The sequence below is a fragment of the Lissotriton vulgaris genome, chromosome 5 (genome assembly GCF_964263255.1).
Source record: "Lissotriton vulgaris chromosome 5, aLisVul1.2, whole genome shotgun sequence".
Taxonomy (NCBI): domain Eukaryota; kingdom Metazoa; phylum Chordata; class Amphibia; order Caudata; family Salamandridae; genus Lissotriton; species Lissotriton vulgaris.
In genome coordinates this window covers 67,041,141-67,063,441 of record NC_141693.1, presented here as the reverse complement: position 1 = coordinate 67,063,441, position 22,301 = coordinate 67,041,141, and the positions used below count along the sequence as shown (strand labels likewise).

The window sequence follows — 22,301 nt, the reverse complement described above, 5'->3', positions numbered from 1 at the left end:
GACCGGTTTGGACTGGCTTATGCACGGGGACACCTTGTGTGCCCCGGGCATGTCTGATTCTATTCAGCCCTGTCTTACCCAATACACAAAACCCTGTCTGGGGTGGTGCTCGCACCTCCCAAGGCAGGAAACCCGTTTGTCCAAGCCTCCCTCGCTGGAAGGACTCCCAACAGCAGGAGGTCAGACTCGTGTCTGTGGTGGCAGCATCCATTTTGTGATGCTGAGGCTCTGGTTAACTTTAACTGGGGTTAAGGCTACACACATGTCGTGTCCCTCTAGAAGGGTGGAATGCTATCCCCGTCAACAGAACTGTCGAGGGGATAGTATTCCAATTCGTATGACGCCTTACTCGACATGTTTTGATAAAGCCAAACCAAAGATAGCATTTAACCGTGAGGATTATAATGCACTTAAGAGTATATGGTATGGCAATATCCCGGAACAGCTTAGGGAGTGGTTCCCGACAGCTGCAGACGGGCTCAGCTCATGCTAGAGCACCATCTCACATATTTCCAAGCACTCTGCCTCCAGGATTGATGAGGCCTTCCATAGGAGTGGCTCATAGGAACATATGTGTCCAGTTTAGGGTTAGATACAGGGATACTATATCTAAGTAAGAGGTGATTACACCAACTTACCCCAGCTGAGTGATCAGCCAGTTGTGTCAAATATGGAGGCCAGGCCAGGGGTGGCACAATACATGCTGCAGCCCCTGGTAGGCCTTGGAAACACCTATGCCCTGGGTACCTATGGTACACTGTTACAGGGGCCTATAAGGTGAACCAGTTCCAATTGTGTATGCACCTAAGGTACATGGAGTCCATTTTAAGGAGAGAGCAATCAGCCTGGGGCCCTGAATAGCAGGATCCCAGGCCAACTATGTCAAAAACCAGCTAAACACCAGGCAAAAAGTTTGGGGGTAACCATAGTCAGATATCCACCTTCCTACAGTGTGGCACTCTGTTTTTTAATTCTGGTTCAATTCAATCTTAGAGTGACTTAGGGAGCAAACCAATCAGCACCTAAGTCACTCTGGAGCTCGCTAACTCTTCGAAGCGAAGTAATGGCAATAAGGAAAGCCACCTTCCAAGTAAGAAATTGTATTTCGCATGAGTGTAGTGGTTCAAAAGGTGGGCCCATAAGTCTGGTTAAAACAATGTTTAGATTCCAGACCGGTGAAGGTGGGTGTCTTGGAGGAATTATGCGTTTGAGTACTTCCATAAACGCTTTAATTGCTGGCACCCTAAATAGTGAAAGGTGTTGCCTGTTTTGAAGATATGCTGCTAACGCAGCTAAATGTATCCTGATGGATGAATAGGCTAAATTGCAGCATTGTAGGTGCAAGAGATAGCAAATGATGTTTTGAGTAGAAGCATCAAGTGGGTTTATATTATTGTTTCTGCAGTAAATGACAAAACGTTTACACTTAGCTGCATAACATGCCCTGGTAGTGGGTTTTCTTGCCTCCTTGATAATGTTCATACAGTCTGGAGGCAAGTTTAGGTATCCAAACTCTAGAATTTCAGGAGCCACATCGCCAGGTTCAGCTGTTGTGGATCTGGATGTTGGATTTCTCCATGGCTCTGAGTTAGAAGATTGGGTGTGAGTCTCAGTCTTTGATGAGGCACCACTGACAGTTCTAGGAACATTGTGTACCATGGTTGCCGTGCCCATGTGGGAGCAACTAGGATTAGCGTCAGTAAATGTTGGCGTAGTTTGTGTGCCACTAGCGGTATTAATGGAGCTGGGGGAAAAGCGTACGCAAATTTGCCTGACCAGTTCATCCATATCGCATTGTCTTGCGACTGTGGATGTGGGAAGCTGGCGGCAAAGTACTGGCATTTTGTGTTTTTGCTTGTGGCAAACAGATCTATCTCCGGGTGTACCCACTTCCGGAAGAATTTATTTATTTATGGGCTTGTTACGCGCCGGCATCACACCCGAAGGTGTATCTCCGCGCGGTGCTGTGAGGTGGACAGGTCGAAAACTCCTCCTAGAATAGTACAGTCTTTAGACGTTTCCTGAAAACTGAGTGACTCTGGCAATCTCTGAGAGAGAGGGGGAGGCTGTTCCATAGACGAGGACCCATGATGGATAGGGCTCGGCCTCCCTGTCTGGTCTTATAATGTCTAGGGACTTGGAGCAGCTGTTGGTTGGAGGACCTAAGGATGCGGGATGGACGGTGGTAGACAAATTTGTCTGTGAAGTAATGTGGTCCCAGATTGTGTAAGCTTTTATGTATTAAACAGCTGATCTTGAATTCTATCCGTTTCCGGATAGGAAGCCAATGAAGGGCTTTAAGGAGGGGGAGGGACGGTGTTCTGGGGGGGGTATTGGTCACCAGCCGTGCTGCGGTATTCTGCACCACCTGTAGTCTATTGAGCACTCCCTCATTGGCTGCTAGGAGTAAGCCATTACAATAGTCCAGGCGGCTCAAAACGAGGGCCTGGACCAGGGTCTTCCGGGTATCGTCAGGTAGAAGGGGGAACACCTTCCGAAGGAGACCGATAATGTGGAAGCAGGACCCTGCAGTGGTGTTGGCGTGATGAAAAAGGGTGAGGTCCTGGTCTAGACGCACCCCCAGGTTCTTTACTACTTGTTTGGGGGGCGGGGCCTGTCCCAAGCTAGGAGGCCACCAGTCTGGGGTCCACAGGATTCTCGCCTCTCCGAATAACATGACCTCAGACTTTCCCACATTGCACTGTAGAAAGTTTTTGGCCATCCAGCTGGCGATTGCAGTCATGCCGTTAGAGAAAGTTTGTCTAATCTCAGGCGTAAAGGTCTTAAAAGTAAACAGCAGCTGCGTGTCGTCAGCGTAGGAGATAGGCATGAACCCAAAGGACCTTATCATGTCGGCCAGAGAGGAGACATATACGTTGAACAACGTAGGGCTAAGACATGAGCCCTGTGGGACTCCTCTAATGATGTTAGCCGAGGTGGAACTGAAGGAGCCCATGTTCACTGTCTGAGTCCGCTCTGAAAGAAAGCTGGTAAACCATGCCAGGGCAGATTTGTCGATGCCTATCTCCTTTAATCTGGCAAGGAGAATGGCATGGGATATGGTGTCGAATGCTGCAGACAAGTCCAGCAGCACCAACACCACAGACAACCCTCTATCAAGGGACATGCGTATGGCATCCGTAACGGAGAGGAGGGCGGTCTCAGTACCATGCCTGGGCCTGAACCCGGACTGAGAATGGTCTAAGCTGCCAGTCTGCTCAATAAAGGTGGAGAGATGGTGATTGACATGCTTCTCAGTCAATTTGCCGATGAATGGCAAGAGGGAGATAGGCCTCAGGTTGGTCATGTCTGACCAAGGGATGGCGGTGTTCTTTCTGATAGGTTTGACTATGGCCTCCTTCCACCTCCGAGGGACCAGTCCCTCAGATAGGGAACGGTTAATCACCGTCCGAATGCAGGGGCTGAGGACACTCCCAATGAGGTGCATGACCCGGGCAGGTACAAGGTCTACTGGGCTGCCTGATTTAATGGTCCCAATCAGAGAGTTGACCTGGTCTAAAGAGATCTCAGGTATGAATGATAGTGAGGCTGGGGCAGCACAGGCTGTTCCAGGCTGGGAACTGGAAGAAGGGGCATTCTCATCCACGGATGTGTTAGATTGGGAGATTTTTTGGTAAATGGCATCTATTTTATCACAGAAAAAACCGGCCGTGTCATCGCACAGTTTTTGGGTTAGTACTTCTGCACTGTCGCAAGCGACCGGCTTGGTAAATGTGCAGAGCACCTGGTACAACATTTTGGGGTCGTTCCCGGCCCCAGAGAGTTGGGAGATAATATGGGACTTACGGGCAGCTCTGATGTTTTTATGATAGAGTCTCATTGCTGAGCTATACCGGTCTCTATCGACAGTGCTGCGCGAGAGTCTCCAGGCTTTCTCCAGCTTTCTGCAAGCTCTTTTCTCTGTGCGTAGTAGGTCTGAGTACCACAGTTCTTGTTTACGGTCCGACCGCTGGTTACAGCGTCTTAGGGGGGCGATCATATTGACCGCTGTGCTTAAAGCATTGTTGAATTTGGACAAGGCCAGGTTGGGGGAGTCTGAGGGAAGGAAATCAGGAGGAATATAGGCAGTTCTAAAAGAGTCAACGGACACCTTGTGCCACTGTCTGCGCCAAAGCGGCAGAGGGACAGGGTTGGGGCGTTCCTCCGAGAGCGTGGGGAGGAGGAAATGGATTATAAAATGATCAGTCCATTCCACCTGTAAAGGGGGGTGACAGGTCAAGGAATGGGAGTTAGATAGGATTAAGTCGAGGGTGTGCCCGGCCTGATGAGTCGGACCCTGGTTATACTGTTTGAAGCCTAGGGCAGATAGGTCAGTCAGCAAATTGCGAGTATCAGCGTTATCCGATAGTTCGCTGTGAACATTGAAGTCACCTAGGAGGACAAAATTAGTTCCAGCTCTAATATGGGGGGCTAGAGTCTCCAGGAGGATAGACGAAGCCTCAGTGTAGGGGCCCGGAGGACGGTACACTAATGCTCCCTTCCAATGAGATAGGGGTGAGCAACCAATTTTAAAAACCAGTATCTCAATGTCGTCAGTGCAGCATTGATCGAGAAGAGTGACAGTGAGAGTATCCTTGTAGATTACCGCAACCCCGCCGCCAGTTTTAACAGGGCGGTCAAGTCTAAGAATCTTATACCCTGAAGGGACCCCCAAGGTGATAGCAGGGACTGAATGGGGTTTAAGCCAGGTCTCGGTACAGAAACAGTAGTCGGGGCGGTTAGAGTGTATTAGGTCCCAAACTTCTGAGTGGTGCTTAGGGAGAGATCTGACATTACATAGTATGCTATTACCCCCGGGGGGCAGAGGGTTAAGGTCCACAGGGGTTGGAATGTCAACAATGGGAGGACCAAACAGTGACTGGAAATGGCAATGTTTGCAGGAAAAAGGGCCCCCGGGACATGGCCCAGAGTCCTGTGCGCAGCCTTTCGGTGGCGGATGCCACAGATTACGTAGGTCTTTAGAGGAGTAACTTAGTCTATCCGCTACTCTACAGGTGGACGCAACAGATGTAGGGGTCATGGCCCCTGGCCCCGTTCGGTCACGGACGGGCACAGACGGGCTCCTCTCTGGCTCGTCTCAGGCGCGACTAAGGCGCCCCCTGCGCGCAACCGCTGCGCGCTTGGGCGACGAGAAGGCTTAAATGCCCTGCCTGAAGTGATAGCTAGAGCGCTAACAGCGCGAGAGTGTGGGTGGGGTCACTGGCTCTTCCTGTCCCGCCCTCCGCTCAAGCGGCACTGGCTGCCGTGTCGGACCGGGGCGGGGCAGGGGAAGAAATGAGCACAGGCCCGGAATCAGCGCGGTGATAGAAGTGAGTGTGCAAAAGGTATTTAAAAAGGATTATTACAATTAAAAGCACAAATTAAAATATTACTGAGCGCAAGAGCGCAAGCACAGCAAACAGGTACCGGCTAGCAGGGAGCGCCGGAGCGCTGACACAATCACAGCTGATAGTAAAGCGGAGCGGGGAGACACTGCCACCGTCCCTCCTTCCGCAAGCTGCCGCTGCTCCTCGCCGCCTTAAATGCCCTGCCTGAAGTGATAGCTAGAGCGCTAACAGCGCGAGAGTGTGGGTGGGGTCACTGGCTCTTCCTGTCCCGCCCTCCGCTCAAGCGGCACTGGCTGCCGTGTCGGACCGGGGCGGGGCAGGGGAAGAAATGAGCACAGGCCCGGAATCAGCGCGGTGATAGAAGTGAGTGTGCAAAAGGTATTTAAAAAGGATTATTACAATTAAAAGCACAAATTAAAATATTACTGAGCGCAAGAGCGCAAGCACAGCAAACAGGTACCGGCTAGCAGGGAGCGCCGGAGCGCTGACACAATCACAGCTGATAGTAAATAGAATGGTTGGAGCACTGTGGGGTGAATCTCCCATTCGTGCATTTGCTGACTGTGCCTGCTGAGCAGGTCGGCTACTTGATTGTCCTTGCCTGGGAGGTGCTCTGCCATAAGAAATATGTTCCTTTGAATGGCCCAGTTCCACATTGCTTGAGCTAGGTGCGACAGCTGTGGCGAGTGTGTTCCTCCCAGTTTTTGAATGTAATACATAGCTGTCATGTTGTCCGTCCGGATCAACACGGTTTTGTTGCATAAGTGTGTCTTGAATGCTTTTAGGGCTAGAAAGATAGCCATTAGCTCTAGAAGGTTGATGTGCATCTTCTTCTGTTGTACAGTCCAGAGTCCCTGTACTGTGTAGTGTAGGAAATGGGCTCCCCATCCTAGTAGGGATGCGTCCGCGATTAACACTATTTGTGGGACAGGCTCTTGGAACAGTCGTCCCTTGCAAAGGTTTTGTGGATTCCACCAATGCAGAGAGTTGTATACCCGACTGGTCACCAACACTAGGTCCTGTAATTGCCCTTGAGCCTGGTTCCACTGCCTTGCTAGGCACTCTTGGAGAGGACGCATGTGTAGTCTGTCTGGCATGAGGTACTACGAATATGCATGAGGCCATCATGCCGATTAGTTGCATAAACAGTGGAGCTGGTACTGAGTGTTGGGGCCTGAACTTTTGGATCAATGATAGCATGCCGTTGATCCGTGCTGTGTTGGGATATGCTTTTGCTGCCAGTGTATCTATAGTTGCTACAAAAAACACTACGGTGGGGGAGGACCTCGGGGGAATTTATAGACCTGGCTCTGGATACAATCCCCAAAGAACCTACAAACAACAAAAGGTACCAGAGGGTCTCAGAACAAGCGCCGCCCAGAGGTGTATATAGGTTGCCCAATCACCCACAGCTCAGAATTGATTCGGCACAGAAGGCTCTCAAAGGATGAGGAAAATACCCATCAGTCACCATTCGGATCCGCCCTTCATCATTTGGGATTTTATCCGAACCACCCGTCTGAGAAAATCAGTGCCACAAATAAAGGTTGACCCGGTGGTAATGAGGTCCCTTTGGTGGTGTTATCAGTTACAGTGTGGTCTACCACTCGATGTTAATGAGTGGAAAAAGACAGGGGACTGGGGTGTGCAGTGCAGGAAAAGTGAGTGAAAAAAGAAGAAACCAAGACAAAAGAGTGTGTTAAAATTGGTTTAGAAAAGCACAGAATGTTATTTATTCTATGTGTGCTTTAAATACCAAGGTTAAAAATATGTGGCCTTAAGCAGTCTGGTTATGTAGACTGCCTGAGGTGAGATTGGTCGACATGTTTCTGCAATACATGGACTATTGCGTCCTTGCTTTCATCAGGACCAGAACTATAAAGTTAGGGCTACTGCACAACGTGAGAAAATAATAATAAAGTGAAAAGGTGACAAAAGGGAATATAAAACAAGTGCACACGGTCACCTGAATAATCCAAATGCCCTTACAGTCTGTGTCGATCACTAGGACGCCGGCCTTGGAGTACCGACGGAAAGAGCGGTGCTTCATCTTCCCCTGAGCCGCTGCCAGGTGGGGTGAGGCCAGTCTACCTTACAGATCAAGTGATCGACACAGACTGTAAGGGCATTTGGATTATTCAGGTGACCGTGTGCACTTGTTTTATATTCCCTTTTATCACCTTTTCACTTTATTATTATTTTCTCACGTTGTGCAGTAGCCCTAACTTTATAGTTCTGGTCCTGATGAAAGCAAGGACGCAATAGTCCATGTATTGCAGAAACATGTCGACCAATCTCACCTCAGGCAGTCTACATAACCAGACTGCTTAAGGCCACATATTTTTAACCTTGGTATTTAAAGCACACATAGAATAAATAACATTCTCTGCTTTTCTAAACCAATTTTAACACACTCTTTTGTCTTGGTTTCTTCTTTTTTCACTCACTTTTCCTGCACTGCACACCCCAGTCCCATGTCTTTTTCCACTCATTAACATCGAGTGGTAGACCACACTGTAACTGATAACACCACCAAAGGGACCTCATTACCACCGGGTCAACCTTTGTTTGTGGCACTGATTTTCTCAGACGGGTGGTTCGGATAAAATCCCAAATGATGAAGGGCGGATCCGAATGGTGACTGATGGGTATTTTCCTCATCCTTTGAGAGCCTTCTGTGCCGGATCAATTCTGAGCTGTGAGTGATTGGGCAACCTATGTACACCTCTGGGCGGCGCTTGTTCTGAGACCTCTGGTACCTTTTGTTATCTATAGTTGCTCCCAGGTATTGTTGTACATGGAAGGGTTGCAGATGTGATTTTGGGTAGTTTAGTGAGAAGCCTAAACTGTGCAGGAGATGGATGGTTTTTGACATGTTTTTGGCGCACTGCTGGGCCGATGGCGCGTGTATTAGCCAATCGTCCAAATATGGGTACACATGGATGTGTTGCCTCCTGAGATGTGCCGCCACTGTAGCTAGACATTTGGTGAAGACGCATGGAGCTGTTGTGACACCAAATGGTAGTACTTTGAACTGGTAGTGCTGTCCTTGTATGGTGAACCTGAGATACTTTCTGTGAGCAGGGTGTATCGGTATATGAAAGTATGCGTCTTTGAGGTCCAGAGTTGCTAGGAAGTCTCCCTTGCGAAGCAATGGTAAGACTTGCTGGAGAGTGAGCATATGAAAATGCTCCGACAAAATGTACAAGTTGAGGGGCCTGAGGTCCAATATTGGTCTGAGAGACCCGTCCTTCTTTGGAATCAGGAAGTATAGGGAGTATACTCCTGTTCCTTGATGTTGTAGAGGGACTGGTTCTATGGCCCCTTTTGCAGCATAAGGATGACCTCTTGCTGCGGTAGTGTTAAATGTTCCTGTGACATTGGACGGTGCACGGGTGGTATGTTGGGTGGGGTTGAGGTGAGTTCTAGGCAATAGCCATGTTGGATAATTTGCCTGACCCACTTGTCTGTTGTGATATTTAACCAGACTGGCAGAAATTGTTGTAGTCTTCCCCCAACCGGTGTTATATGGTCTGGGGGTAGTGCCAAAAAGTCACTGTTTGGTGTTAGTGGAGGATCTATTTGCATTTCCTCCACGACCCCTTCCTTTGGTGTTATTACCTCTGTATCCACCCCTGTTAGTGTTTTTGCTGTAAGTGGATTGCGTGTTACTTTTGTAGCTGGAGGATTGCTGTGATGTATTACTTCGCGCTCCTCTATAATTGGAGCTACGAAAGGAGCCTCTGTGTTGCTGTGACTGAAGGGATCCCATGGACTTTGCTGTTTCCACATCCTTTTTCATTTTGTCCAGAATTGAGTCAACTGCTAAAAAGTCTGGGTTGATGGGCTGATTAAGAATTGTGGATTGAACTTCAATCTTAAAGCCAGATATGCGGAGCCATGCCTGTCGCCTCAGCAGCACGCTTGTATTGATGGATCTGGCCGCTGTATCTGCCACATCTAGGGCACATTTATTTGAGGCATTTGTGATGAGCTTTCCCTCCTGTATAAGTTCATCTGCCTGCTGTTTGTAGGGATCAGGTAAATGTTGGAGAATGTCTTCTAAGCTGTCGTAGTGCGCCCTGTCATATCTGGCCAGCAAGGCCTGTGTATTGGCTATTCTCCATGAGTTTGCTGCTTGAGCAGCTACTCTTTTGCCTGATGCCTCAAAGATCTTTGACTCTTTGTCCGGAGGAGCAGCCTCTCCGGTAGTTTGGGAATTAGTCTGTTTACGTGCATTGGGTACCACTAGGGAGTCTAGGGGTAGCTGACCCTTGATGTATGTTGGATCTATAGGTGCAGCCCTATATTTCTTTTCAATTCTAGGGTTAATGACCCGTGCCCTAGCAGTGTCTTTAAAAATGTCATGTGCGTGTTTTAAGACGCCCTTCAACATGGGGAGTGTCTTGACATGTCTCTCAGATGTTGTAAGTGTATCAAAGAGAAAGTCTTCTTCAATAGCATCAGAGTGCATATCTACATTATGGTAGGTAGCTGCTCGATCAAGTAAAGAATTAAAGGCCACAGTATCTTCTGTGGGTGGTGGCTTAGTTGGGTAAAGTGCAGGTTCTGTAATGGGCAGAGCCCCTTCATTGTCTGGTTCTCCTCCTGCACCCCAAGGCTGTTGGTTGGGGTCTCCAGTTGTGTTATGCGGATAACCAAAGCCCACATCTGCATCCTGATCTTCATCTGGGTTGTAGTCAGGTGATGTTGGAGCATATGGGTTTGTAGGCATTGCTGGATTGATAGGTTCAAAAAGAATTGGAGAGGTAGCAAAGTCTCTTTTCTTTTTGAGTGGAATTCGAGGAAAGTCCTCTATTGGCAAAGGTCTTTTCTTTTTTGTATAAACAGTCACTTTACCAGTTACTGGGTTAATGTACAGTTTTGACTGGTCTTCTGTGGCGGGGTCTGGGTGAATAAGCTCGTCCTCCAAAGTTTTTGGCCTTGTTGCAGCAGCCTTTGGTTTGCTTGTCTTTGGGTCGATATGCTTAGGGGTTTCGACCGTTTTTTGTGGTTGGATTGGTTTTGGATGTTTCTCGACAGATTTTGTCGGTTGAACGTCTTTGGCTGGCTTCACCACCTTTTTCGGTCCGAGCGGGTTGGTCGGTTCGACAGTGTCTTTAGGTGTTTTAGGTGTTTGAGGCTCTGGCTCAGTGCCCTTTTTCGGTTCGAGGCGCTTCGACTCGACCGCTTTATTGTGTTCCACCCTAGGTTTAACTTTTGGTTCAATGTTAATTTTGGGCGTAGGCCTTTTACTTTCGTCGACTGCTTTTGACCCTTTGTCGATGCTCGATGCTACCTTGCTCGATTCGACGTGCTTTGGTTTTGTGTTCGATTCGATGTGCTTTTGCTTTGGCGTCGAATTGACGGTTTTTGGCCGCGATGTTGACTCAACGGCTTTAGGTTTCGAAGTCGACTCGACGGTCTTTGGCTTTGAAGGCTGTGTTGGAGCTACGGCCTTCGGCTCGATGACCTTTGGATTAATTACTTTTGTTTCGACGACTTTGGGTCCGAAGACGGTGTTGTCGACGAGTTTCGGTTTCAATGGAACCAGTGCCGTATGACGTGTCTCAGAGAGCTCTTTGAATATATTCTTAGCCGGGCAGTATGGCGGGGCTGTAGAAGTAGAATGGTGATCTTGGCTAAGGCCTGCTGGCGATGCCTCGACCTGAGTCTCTGATAATGTTATAGTGTCTATATGGGGCGGTGTACTCACGGTTCGCCCCTCTTCGTCATCGGAGTCATCTTCAACAGCTACGATGTCTTGATCGTATTCCTCGAGATCGACGATTTGGTCCTCCTCCTCGAGGTAATCATCGGAGTCGTGCTCCGAGTACTGGTCTTCGTCTTGATCCGATTCTTCGGCGCTCGCTAGTTCTCCCTCATCGTTGAAGATATTACCGGGCTCTGGTGCCGACTGCTGCATTTCTTGCCTCGCTGCCCGTCGGTTCCGGATAGTCTTTTTCGACCGGAACTGGGCACAGGCCAGGCAACTATCTTCTTTGTGATCTGGAGATAGGCATTTGTTGCACATGGGATGCTTATCTGTATGCGGGAACTTCGAGTTGCACTGCGGGCAGTATTTGAATGGACTTCGTTCCATCGACGGCTGGTCCACGTAGTGTCGAGAAGGCCTCACAGCCCGATTTGACAACCGAAGTGCAATAGATGTTTAGAAAGTGTATCGGTACCAAGCACTGAACAATACCGACGGATCCGAAGGCCTTTTGGCCTTTAGAGAAAAGTTAGTTAATTCCGAACTTGGAGTGTTGGAAAGTACATCCGAACCCAATGGCGGAAAAAAACAATCTGAGGATGGAGAGGATGCCCATGCGCACTGTAGTCCGAAGGAGGAGCCACCTATCTCGTGAAACTTCGAAGACTCTTCCAGGACAACAATGTGCAATTATCCGGACCCAACACTAGGTGGCGATCTATGCACAGATATGAATTCAGCAGCCCACATGCCTCGAACCTATCCATGTATGTATATTTGAGACTGGTAATTTCCCTTTTATTTGTCTCTAACAAATGTTGACTCTCTACTGTTTAATAAAAAGAATTTCTAAAAAATAAAAAAAATAAACAGTGCAAAGACTAGTGAGACCACAGCACAAGTACAACAGTTAGAGAACTGGAGAGACCACAAGAAGCATAACTGAGCCAGACCCATTAAGACCACAGTAGGAGGTATACCTGAGCAAGACCCATTGAGACTACAAGAGGAGGTACAACAGAGCCAGGCCTTGTGAGGCCATAAGAGGGGGTCAGCAGAGCCAGGTCTGATGACAGCACTGGAGGGTACAACAGAGTCAGGGCTCATAAGAATTTTAGGAGCCATACAACAGAGCAAGTCCTTGTGAGAGGACATGAAAGGAAAATAGAGCCAGGCCTCGTGAGACTATAGGAAGGAACAACAGAGCAGGGCCTCGTGAGACCACAAGAGGGTAGGACAGGGAAATGCCTTGTAAGACCAGAGAAGGGGCACCTGAGACAAGCCTGGTCAGACTACAGGAGAGTATAACCAAGACAGGACTTGAGATCACAGGAAAGGAGAGCAGAGCCAGGTCTCAAGAGACACCAGGAGGAATATGATGGAGCGAGACCAGTGAGACCACAGCCAGGCCTTACAACACCACAGGAGGGGAGAGAAAAGCCAGGCCTCAAGGCTGGAGGAGGGTACAACAGAGACAAGGCCGTGAGACTTCACGAGGGGTAACAACAGAGACAGGACTCATGAGATCACAGGATGTCTACAAACATCAAGGAGATTTTACAGGAATCTATACTTTTTTATTTTAGGAGTTTTATATAGCGCAAACTAGATCCGGGAAATTTGGTATCCGAGCGCTTTACAGGAGCACCGGCTTCATTACAGAAGGACACATTAATTTTTGTTAGGTACAGGAAGATTACGTGATTTTCCTAGAATCAGAATCACAGGATGTTGAGCGTCGTCGCCAAGACTTGAACAGGGTTCCTCAGGTGCGAGGTCGACCGCTCTAGCCGTAAGGTTACATCCTCTTCCCAGAAGGCTCAGTCCTTCTCTGGACTGGCCCTTACCCCCAAGTCTCTTTCCATGTAAAACCTCAATTAAATGATCCAGAGACATCTTCTACTGCCTACTGCTCTCAGATCACATCACTCCTCAGTTGATGAATCCCTGTTTCTAATAAATAACCAAGCTCCAAATCTGAACCCTCTCCCTAGAACAATCCCACCCTCTCCTTCGTTCACTGACGAGTCAAACAATCTTAAGCGCAGCAGCAGAGTCTGTGGTGCTTATGGAAGAGCAACTTTGAGTCGAAAGCAAAGCTGGAATAAACAAAATAGAAACCTGCCTCTCTCTTTTTTTCAAAAACCTGGGCTAATTCTTCTCAATACTTTCTGCGTCTCATTTACTGGCAGCTGCCAATATTAGTGAGTCCTGTGAGGCATAGAAATTCTGCACTTTTCTAGAATCTAACACCGCCATAGTTGACACATTCCGCCCAAAAAGAAACAATGTTTTCCTTGCGATGCTCGATGAACTTAGAATGGCTGTGGATATCAACAACACAAGACATGAAGAACTTGTTTGTTGACATGTTTTTTCACTAATAAATTTGACACTAGTGATGCATGCATATATGCACAGGGTCGGACATAACACACTCACTGATTGATGTCTGCCATGCAAAGGATACATTAAAGGCCCAAAAGTATATAAGTGACAATCAAAGATGAGGTAACGGTAAGCCATTTTGGCAAAGTGCCATATTGTGGAAAATGATTATTTTATTAGAATAATAACGCTTAATATAGGTTGGAGTCAGGCATACGTAGACTGCACCTGGCTGCAAAACATAAAGTGCGTCTTTAAATGTTGTCTCCTGTTAAAACGATTTCTAAAGCTGGTCACCGGTAAGACGACAGAAGAAGAGGAAGGCAGGCTAGGATAAGGAGGAGAACATACAGGTCTTGAGTTGCTTCCAAAAACTTAAGTGGTTTTGAGTCGTTCTTGGCGAAGACAGCAAAGAGTTCCATAGGGCTGGGGCAAAGACATGGAAAGAACTTCCGCCCAGTCTGCTGGACACAAGGCTCTCAGGGGAATAAAACTGCATCAGAGCAGCAAGACTTGGACTCTCGCTTCACTATTAAAATCTCAAGGAGACAAACGCGTTATATATTTTAAATCTTGTTCATACCTTGCACCTTTCTGGGCCACAACAGCCAAACAGCCAGGCCGCACATTCCTTGTGAAACTGACTGGAACATCACTTCTTGGATCAGTGTTGAAAGCATGTGCAATTAATAAAATAACACTTTAGATCCAGACCTAGGAAATCAAATCGCAGATCCTAGTGTGGACATGGAAGGAACTAGTGCTCCCATAGGGGTAAAACCGGTGAAAACTAAGCAAGGGGAGCAATCAGACCAAAGCAAGAAGTACCCTATGGGCGTTCTAAATATCGAACATCCCTCTTCTTCTCTGAGTTCCCAAATGCTTCCACGAGGGAGAGATCTACATTTAGGAAATAAATCATTCTCCGAGGAAGATTCTGATTCGGACATCTACGAAACAGGGATGTCCATTTCAAGTGAATCAAGCGAATTAAGTGACACAAGTAAAGCAAGTCCAGGCCTACAAATCGGGACCTTATCCTCGGAGGTCTCCGGCTCTCATGAATCGAGAAAACCCAGCGAAACAAACTCCAGGAAAAAACGGGGAAAAAAGAGGACGAGACGCAAAAGAGAATGTAATCCTCCTAATGAAGAGACAACAGATCCAGGCACTAATACGGATCACACCAAAGCCAGAACGAATTCCGCACGAAGAAGCCCGATTTCAAAATCATTGGGAGAAACACCACGTCAAAACCACAGCTTGGATGAGATAGAAGTGGGAAGCCAAAAAACAATGGGAAACAGAGGCAGCCTTGGAAAAACAGCAGAGCCCTCATTGAGTGAAGTGTTGAGCTCAATAAAGAATTTTCATATGGATGTCAAAAAAGATAGCCAAAGGAACCGGGCTGCCATTGAAAAATTGCAAGGCGCGGTTAAAAAAGTCGGCAACATATGTACTGAGATCTCAGAAAGAATGGCCGCAGTAGAAACTCGCACGGAAAATTTGGAAACTGACGTTGCCAAACTGCAAAAAACAGAAAAGGAGCAGGATGGAATAATAAAAGATCTCATGGCAAAAGTCGAAGATCACGAGAACAGATCCAGACGGAATAATCTAGGTTTCTTGGTATCCCAGAAAATTTGGAAGGAAATGACGCTAGAGGGACAATGATCAATATACTCAAAACAGCGTTTCCGGAATTGGAGGCCTGGGATATGGACAGAGAGACACAGCGTGCCCATCGCTTTCCTCTGATGCTACCAAAACACGCCCATAAGCAACGCCAATATCCCAGGGCCATGCTGGTCCATTTTGGAAACTTCCTTCTTCGTGAAGCAATCTATAATCTTGCCATACCTACAAGCCAAAGGGAATACAAAGGGTTTAAGTTTTTTGTAAGACCAGATTTCGCCCACACCACCGTTAAGCGAAGATGGAAAATGCGCCAACTTTTCGCGCCTTTTGAAAAAATTGGAGCGACAGTTTTTTTTACAAAACCCGGCACGGCTGAAAATCATATTCAAGGGCTCAACAAGAAGCTTTACTAGCGAAGTACAGGCCGAGGACTACTTAAGAGAAATTTCAGAAACTGGGACACGAAATTCAGGAAAATAATTAAAAAAAAAAAAAAAACACACTTAAGGAACTGTGGAAAGAGATGGTCATTGAACTTAGCTGTCCTAAACAGCCTTAGAAAGAGTTAAGGTTTGGAAGTATGGGGAATGACTAGAAGGGTAAAATGGGGTGGAGAAGAATACAAGCTTATAAAGCAAAATTTTGTGAGGTTATCTGAACAAGTATAAAGACTCTGGGAAACACTATATTCCATCAACCTGCTCAGGCCACGGGGTCCTCTGTGGCGATCTGATCATACGGACGCCCACAACTAGGACCCGGGACCTAGGATGCCTCATAGGATGGTAAGGGGGTGGGATAAGGGAGTAGTGGGGGGAAGTATAGGACCAAGAAATTCCAAGCGTATGAAGGATAGAAAAGACTTTGTCACAATGGTGCCAGATAATTCTGTAATGGCCAAGAAAATAGGACATGGATATGATACAAGGCAAATGATAATAATATTCATGATATTATGGCTAAGTTGAAAATTGCTTCACTAAATATATGTGGCCTCAATGATATTAAAAAAAGGCAGAAGGTAGCCGCAGGGCTGCAATTAATGGAAGCTAATATTGTTTGCTTACAAGAGACTCATATTGAAGGTTCTCAGCATTTCTTATTGAAATCATTGGGGTATAACCTTATCACCGCCTCGACACAGGGAGTCCGAACTAAGGGGGTGGCAATTTTAGCAAAAGGTGTGGGGCTCCAATTTGACCAAGTACTTTCTGATAAATTTGGTAGATGGGGAATCGCCGAATGCAAGTATAATAATGGACTGAATAAAATGACAATATGTACCATTTATGGGAGTGTTTGTGATGAACCCGAGACGCTTACATATGTTTCTAATGAGTTAACTCACTGGCCCCTACCTCTCATAGTGTACGGGGATCTTAACTTGCATCTCCCCGGTGACTGGACAATGGGGCTGGAATTTAAATACCACGGTAGGAAACCTAGAGTTTTTCGGGCACTTAAAGATCTGTGTATGGTACATGGCCTAATAGATGGGTGGCAACATAATCACTGTGGAGATCCTGGCTTTACGTTCTATTCATATCCACATTCGCGACATGCTAGATTAGATTATATGTTTATGTCAAATTCATTGAAAGCTGCATGTACGGTAGATAAACTTCCGCGTTTATTATCGGACCATAACCCTCTAATTCCGAACTTATCTTATACTTTGAATAAACGTCCAATTACTACCTGGACGTTTGAACGGGCTCTGCTAAAGAATGCATATTATTGTCAACACATGAGGGGGTGGATCCCGGGTTTTATAGCAGATAATTTTGGAAGTGCTCCCGTAGCTATAGTTTGGGATGCTCTAAAAGCGGGCATAAGAGGCGAGACACTGCAATTCTCGCTTAGGTCTAATAAGGAAGGGAAACTCCGCTTAGCTGTACTACAACATAACCTGGGTAAAGCCGAGGAGGATCTGATCGCTGCAGCCCAACAGGGCCAAGTGCTGGACAATGCATTGGCTCAGGTAGCCATCGCAAGAAATTTTATCACAGAAATAATAGTAGAAAAGGCCATCATTAAAGCATCAGTTAATAAGGAGAAACTGTACGAGCTGAGCGAACTGGTTGGGCATCAGCTGGCGGTGCGCACTAGAGAAGTGGCATCAGCAAGCACTATCAAAGAAATTCAGGACCCCAGATTAGGCTTAAAGACTGAACCAAACGAAGTAAGGGCCGCATTTCAGAGATTCTATCAAGAACTCTATACAGAACCCATTGTGGGGCTTGGGGACCCAGATTTATATTTGGATGTAAATCCGGGGCCCATGCTCAAGAAGGAAGATCAGGAAATGCTGGATGAGTTACCTAATTGGGATGAGATCCTGCTCTCTTTAAATGCGCTAAATAGTGGGAAAGCGGCAGGACTGGACGGGATTCCATCAGAGTTCTATCTGAAATTTGCCGATCAATTAAAAACAGTAATGATGGCCTTATTTGCTCATATATTTCAGGGAGGGACCCCTCCCTCCTCATGGTCTGAAGCTAAGATTGTGGTCTTCCTGAAAAAAAACAAAAATCCACTTGATTTAGGTTCATATCGTCCAATTACCCTGATTAAAGGAGATTCAAAAATGTATTCGAAACTTCTAGCAGCTAGACTGGCCCCAATAATTAATAAAATAGTCTTCAAATATCAACATGGGTTTATACCAGGATGGTCAACAACTGACCACGTTCAACGGGTGATCTCGCTATTTGATTATACAGAGTCAACAGGAGACCCTATGGCGCTTATCCTCCTTGACGCGGAGAAAGCGTTTGATAGGGTCTCCTGGAGATTTTTATGGGCGGCAATGTCTCATTGTGGAATCAATAACAGATTCATCATGACTACCCAAGGGCTATATAATAAGCCAAGTGCTAAAGTATTGGTTAATGGGCTCCTGTCAGAGAATTTTGCGATCACAAGAGGAACCAGACAGGGTTGCCCATGCTCACCTCTGTTGTTCGCGATCTATATTGATCCTTTTATTCGGTGGTTAGACAATTGTGTATCTATACCACCGATTCAAATACGTAATTATAACACAAAAATGTTGGCATACGCCGATGATATTGCTCTTGTCACTAGAGATCCTAATTTAGCCATGCCAGTGATTGAAGAAGAGGCACACCCATACGGATTAGTATCTGGATATAAATTGAACTCCAACAAAACCCAGATTGTACTCAATAATAAGATTGTGATGGTAGATGCAAGAGTGACGGAGGAGGCCGTTTACCTAGGTGTTACAATAAGTGCAAAAATTCAAAATATTGTGGATATCAACCTAAACCCGTTGATCTCTCGTACTAAGAAAGAGTTGGCCCGACTGGATAACCTACATTTGACCATAGGGGGCCGCTGTAATCTGATTAAGATGCTTTTTTTGCCCCATTTTTTATACTTCTTCAGGACCATTTACCTTGAGTTCTCCCCCAAAATCTTTAGGATTATTGAATCTATGCTTTCAAGCTTTATTTGGGGATATAAGAAACCCCGAAGGGCCCTTAAACGGCTGGTATTACCAAAGGAAAGAGGAGGGTTATAAAGCATGTGCAATTATTTTATGTTGTCCACCGCCATCTTGGATTATTCATTAAGTGCTCCAGATGGCGTGCATCCGTACAGGCTTTGAGGCGATTGAATTGTTAGCTACACAACAGAACACATCATTGAGAAGTTTGATGTCTCATTAAGCTCTGTTAATAATGAGTTAGCAAGACGAGGCAGTACACAAGCAGCACATATGTGTGTGTCACCTCATGGTGAAGGTTTGGAAAATTATTTACAGGTTTAAGGATTGAAATGAGGCCTGCGGAAGGAACCCTCAGGAATGGAGACACTCCACAGGAAATTAAGATGTGGGGGGCAGTCTCTGCAGGTGAGGGAAGGTGGCTGAGAGGGCTGGAGTCAGCCTCTCCCCCCTAGGAACGGAGATGTGTGGAGACAGACACCCCGGCCAACGGTGTGACCATGAGGCAATAGTTGTAAAGAAATGTCTCTTTATCTGATTTCCGAATTGAAAAATGACAATGAACCGATCCCCCTGAACCATATCCTATGTTTTCAGTGATGTATGCGAAACAGCCTTAACGTGGCCTTAATCATGTGTGCTGTTTCCGCCAAACTAAGGCGGTCGTCGTGGCTGTGCGAGCGGATTGGAGTGGAACCGGAAGGCGTGCAGCAGGAAGGAAGGACGGACCGGGACGTGGCTTGGTAAGTTGGGCTGGGGCTTGGGGAGGTGGGGTAGGTTTTAGGGGTGGGGGCTGGTTTTAGGGATCAGAGAGGGGGACTGGGGTTGGAGTCGTTTTTAGGGGGCTGAGTTTTAGGGCTCAGAGCAGGGGGCAGGGAAGGGGCTGTTTTCAGGCCTAGGGGTAGTTGGGCTGGGGGGGAGGGAGGGGGAGGTGTTAGGGGGTCGGAGCTGGGTTTAGGGCTCAGGGTGGGGATGCTGGGGTCACAGAAGTTTTTTGGGGCAAGGGGACGGGTTTCAAGGCTCAGGATTGGCGGTCGGGGTAGTTTACAGGGCTGAGGCGGGTAGAATACACTGCAGGAGGGACACATTTTAGCGGTTTAGGCAGGGGCGTGTTCTTTACCACAGATGTCCCTTTACCAATCATGTCTTTGCCACAAAATGGTGTGTTAAACCCATGCGGTGTAGAGGCGTGCATGGTAAAGACGAGGTTGTGGTTTAACCTGCGTGGTTCCGGCATGCGTTGTTAAGAGAAGCATTGTTCCATCACACAACATATGACTGATGACGATGATCCAGTGATGTTTATGGTTTGAATCTGTGTTGTTAACAAAAAATGATAAAGACTTTGAAAATATGTATTGAAGTAAGGCTTCAGAAGTCTCTGAGACTTGAAGAAGGGTTTGGTGCCTGGAATGAGTGGTCAGTGACCTGGGCAGAGGTTTGAGGGTTGAAATGAGGCTTCTGAAGACTCAAGAGGGTGCTTCAGACTGGAGGGAGGTCACTGCAGACCGGAGAGAGATTCCATAGGACTAGGAGCAAATCTGAGGATTACAATGAGGTTTATGATAACTGGACGAGACCTCTTCTGATTGGAGGGAGTTTACTAATGAATGAGGGCTGAATATGGCCTTAATGACATTTCAATGATGTCTGGAGTAACTGAAGGGATGCTTTGAAGACTGGCATCCTAGTTAGGAAATCTTGAATAAGTTTTTGCACAATTCCTAATTGAGGAAAATCTGAGCGGAAGTTTCCAGAATGTGCATTAGTTTTCTGTGTGTTCAGGGTACCCTTTAGGGGACTTCAGTCACGTTTTAGAGATATAAATATGTTTGTGAGGACAGCAGCTCATTTCTGTGGCAATTATTTCAGGACTCAAAGGAGTTTTCCGACGACTTGAAGGGATTTATGAAAATGTAAGAGAGTTTCCTGATGACACAAGGGAGTTTTCCGTGGACTTACACTTTCAGGGGTATCAAAGGAATTTTCTAAGGACTTAGGGCCATATGTATCATCATCACCATTTGCGATTTCTTAATAGCGATTTTTAAGGAATCGCTATTTCGAAATCGCAAAATGGTATGTATGTAGAAAATCGTTATTTTTTAGCGATTTCCAATTATTCCTTATTTGCGAATTCGCAATTTGCGATTTCGCAAATAAGGAATAATTTCCCATTCATTTCTATGGGCCAGGAGGCCCATAGATATGACTGTGAAATAATTCTCAATTTGCTAATCGCAATTTGAGAATTATTTCAATGGTGCAGGGGTGTCTCAAGGACACCCTGCTGCACCCCTGAAAATTACATGTGTGTGTATATGGCGCACATACATGCCCAATGGGCATGTATGTGCGCCATATGCCACCCTCACAAATGCACAATTGTGCATATTTACAAGAAATCGCAAATTACCACCAAATACAAGTTGGTGGTAATTTGCGATTTCTAAACCTGAATTCGCAATTTTGAAAAGCTTCATACATAGCATTTAAGGAATCGCAATTTTTTGCGATTCCTTATTTTGCTAATTTTTCATACATTTCAAAATCGGAAAAAAGGCCGTTTGCGATTCGCTAAGACCGAAAGTCTGCGAATTTCGGCCTTACCGAATCGTAAAAGGCTTGATACATATGGCCCATTAGGTGATTTTTGGAGGATGCAACGTGATTTTATGAGAATCTGAAAGTTTTGTAGCACTTTGTGTTAGCGCAGTAGAGGCATTTACACACTGCAGCAGTGAGACCTGCTCCTTACACACTAGGAGGTGGATAATAAACCAGCCTTACCTGCTCAGGGTGCTTCTGACATCCTGCAAAACAGAGAAACAAACACAGAGAAATCAGTTTTCACAGGAGATGTTAAAGTTATGGCAGTATTTTTTGTAGTGAAACACTTAACTGTCTATGGTTAGAAAGCAGTGACAGGGGTTACATGACACAGCCCATTTTGTGGTTTCGCATGACTAAGCACAGAATGTGATATTCTGAATGAGGTCACATGACATAGCAGAAGCTGATATTCTGAATGGTAATGACACAGCACGGTGTCATTCTGAATGGAGTCACAAAAACACAGCACATTCTGATATTCTGAACGGGGTCACTTGAGACGTTGTATGATGTTCTCTACAGGGTCACATGCATGGATATAATTTAGGCAAGGCCGGGGGTTGGAGCTGCGACTCATGGATTGCCCCTTCAGACCTCTGGCACTGCTTGTGTAACCCCTGCCACTGCTTGTGCGACCCCTAGCTTCAGAGATAGCAAAATCAGTGCCAAGAAGATCGAGACAGCTTCTCCTTAGGGGAGTCATGCACCACCTACATTTTCTTCCAATTCTTTTATAACACTAATAGTGAATAACAAGTTTATTATTCATTATAAGTGTAATAACAAAATACTGCACTAGGATCTAGAACGAGAACTTCAGTGGCAGATGTCTTAAGTAAAACATGTTTTTCAATGTATGTAGTGTGCATGGGAAACATCCTTTACAACGCAACTTTTACAACACAGTGCTATTACAATGCAGCTTTTACAACAAAAACCATTACAACGCATTGCGCTGGGGGGCGCTCTAGGATAGGGAATAGATTTAATTTACTATCCAACACCTTCCCTAGTGTCCACGGGGACTGGAGTTGGAAGAGTAAATTAAACTATTCACTATCCAGCACCCCAAAGCGCTATGCGTTGTAATGGTATGCGTAGTAAAACCTGCGTTGTAACAGCATGC

At 46.3% G+C, this 22,301-nt stretch overlaps 1 protein-coding gene across 1 annotated transcript in view; it reads right to left on the bottom strand.

Moving 5' to 3' along the window:
* Window positions 1–22,301, bottom strand: part of LOC147710191 (E3 ubiquitin-protein ligase TRIM39-like) — a 236,689-nt gene that overhangs the window by 130,356 nt on the left and 84,032 nt on the right. Inside the window, exon 4 of the mRNA XM_086920877.1 lies at window positions 21,353–21,375. Within this exon, the coding sequence (XP_086777003.1) occupies window positions 21,353–21,375 (23 nt within the window). The remainder of the gene's footprint in view (window positions 1–21,352; window positions 21,376–22,301) is intronic.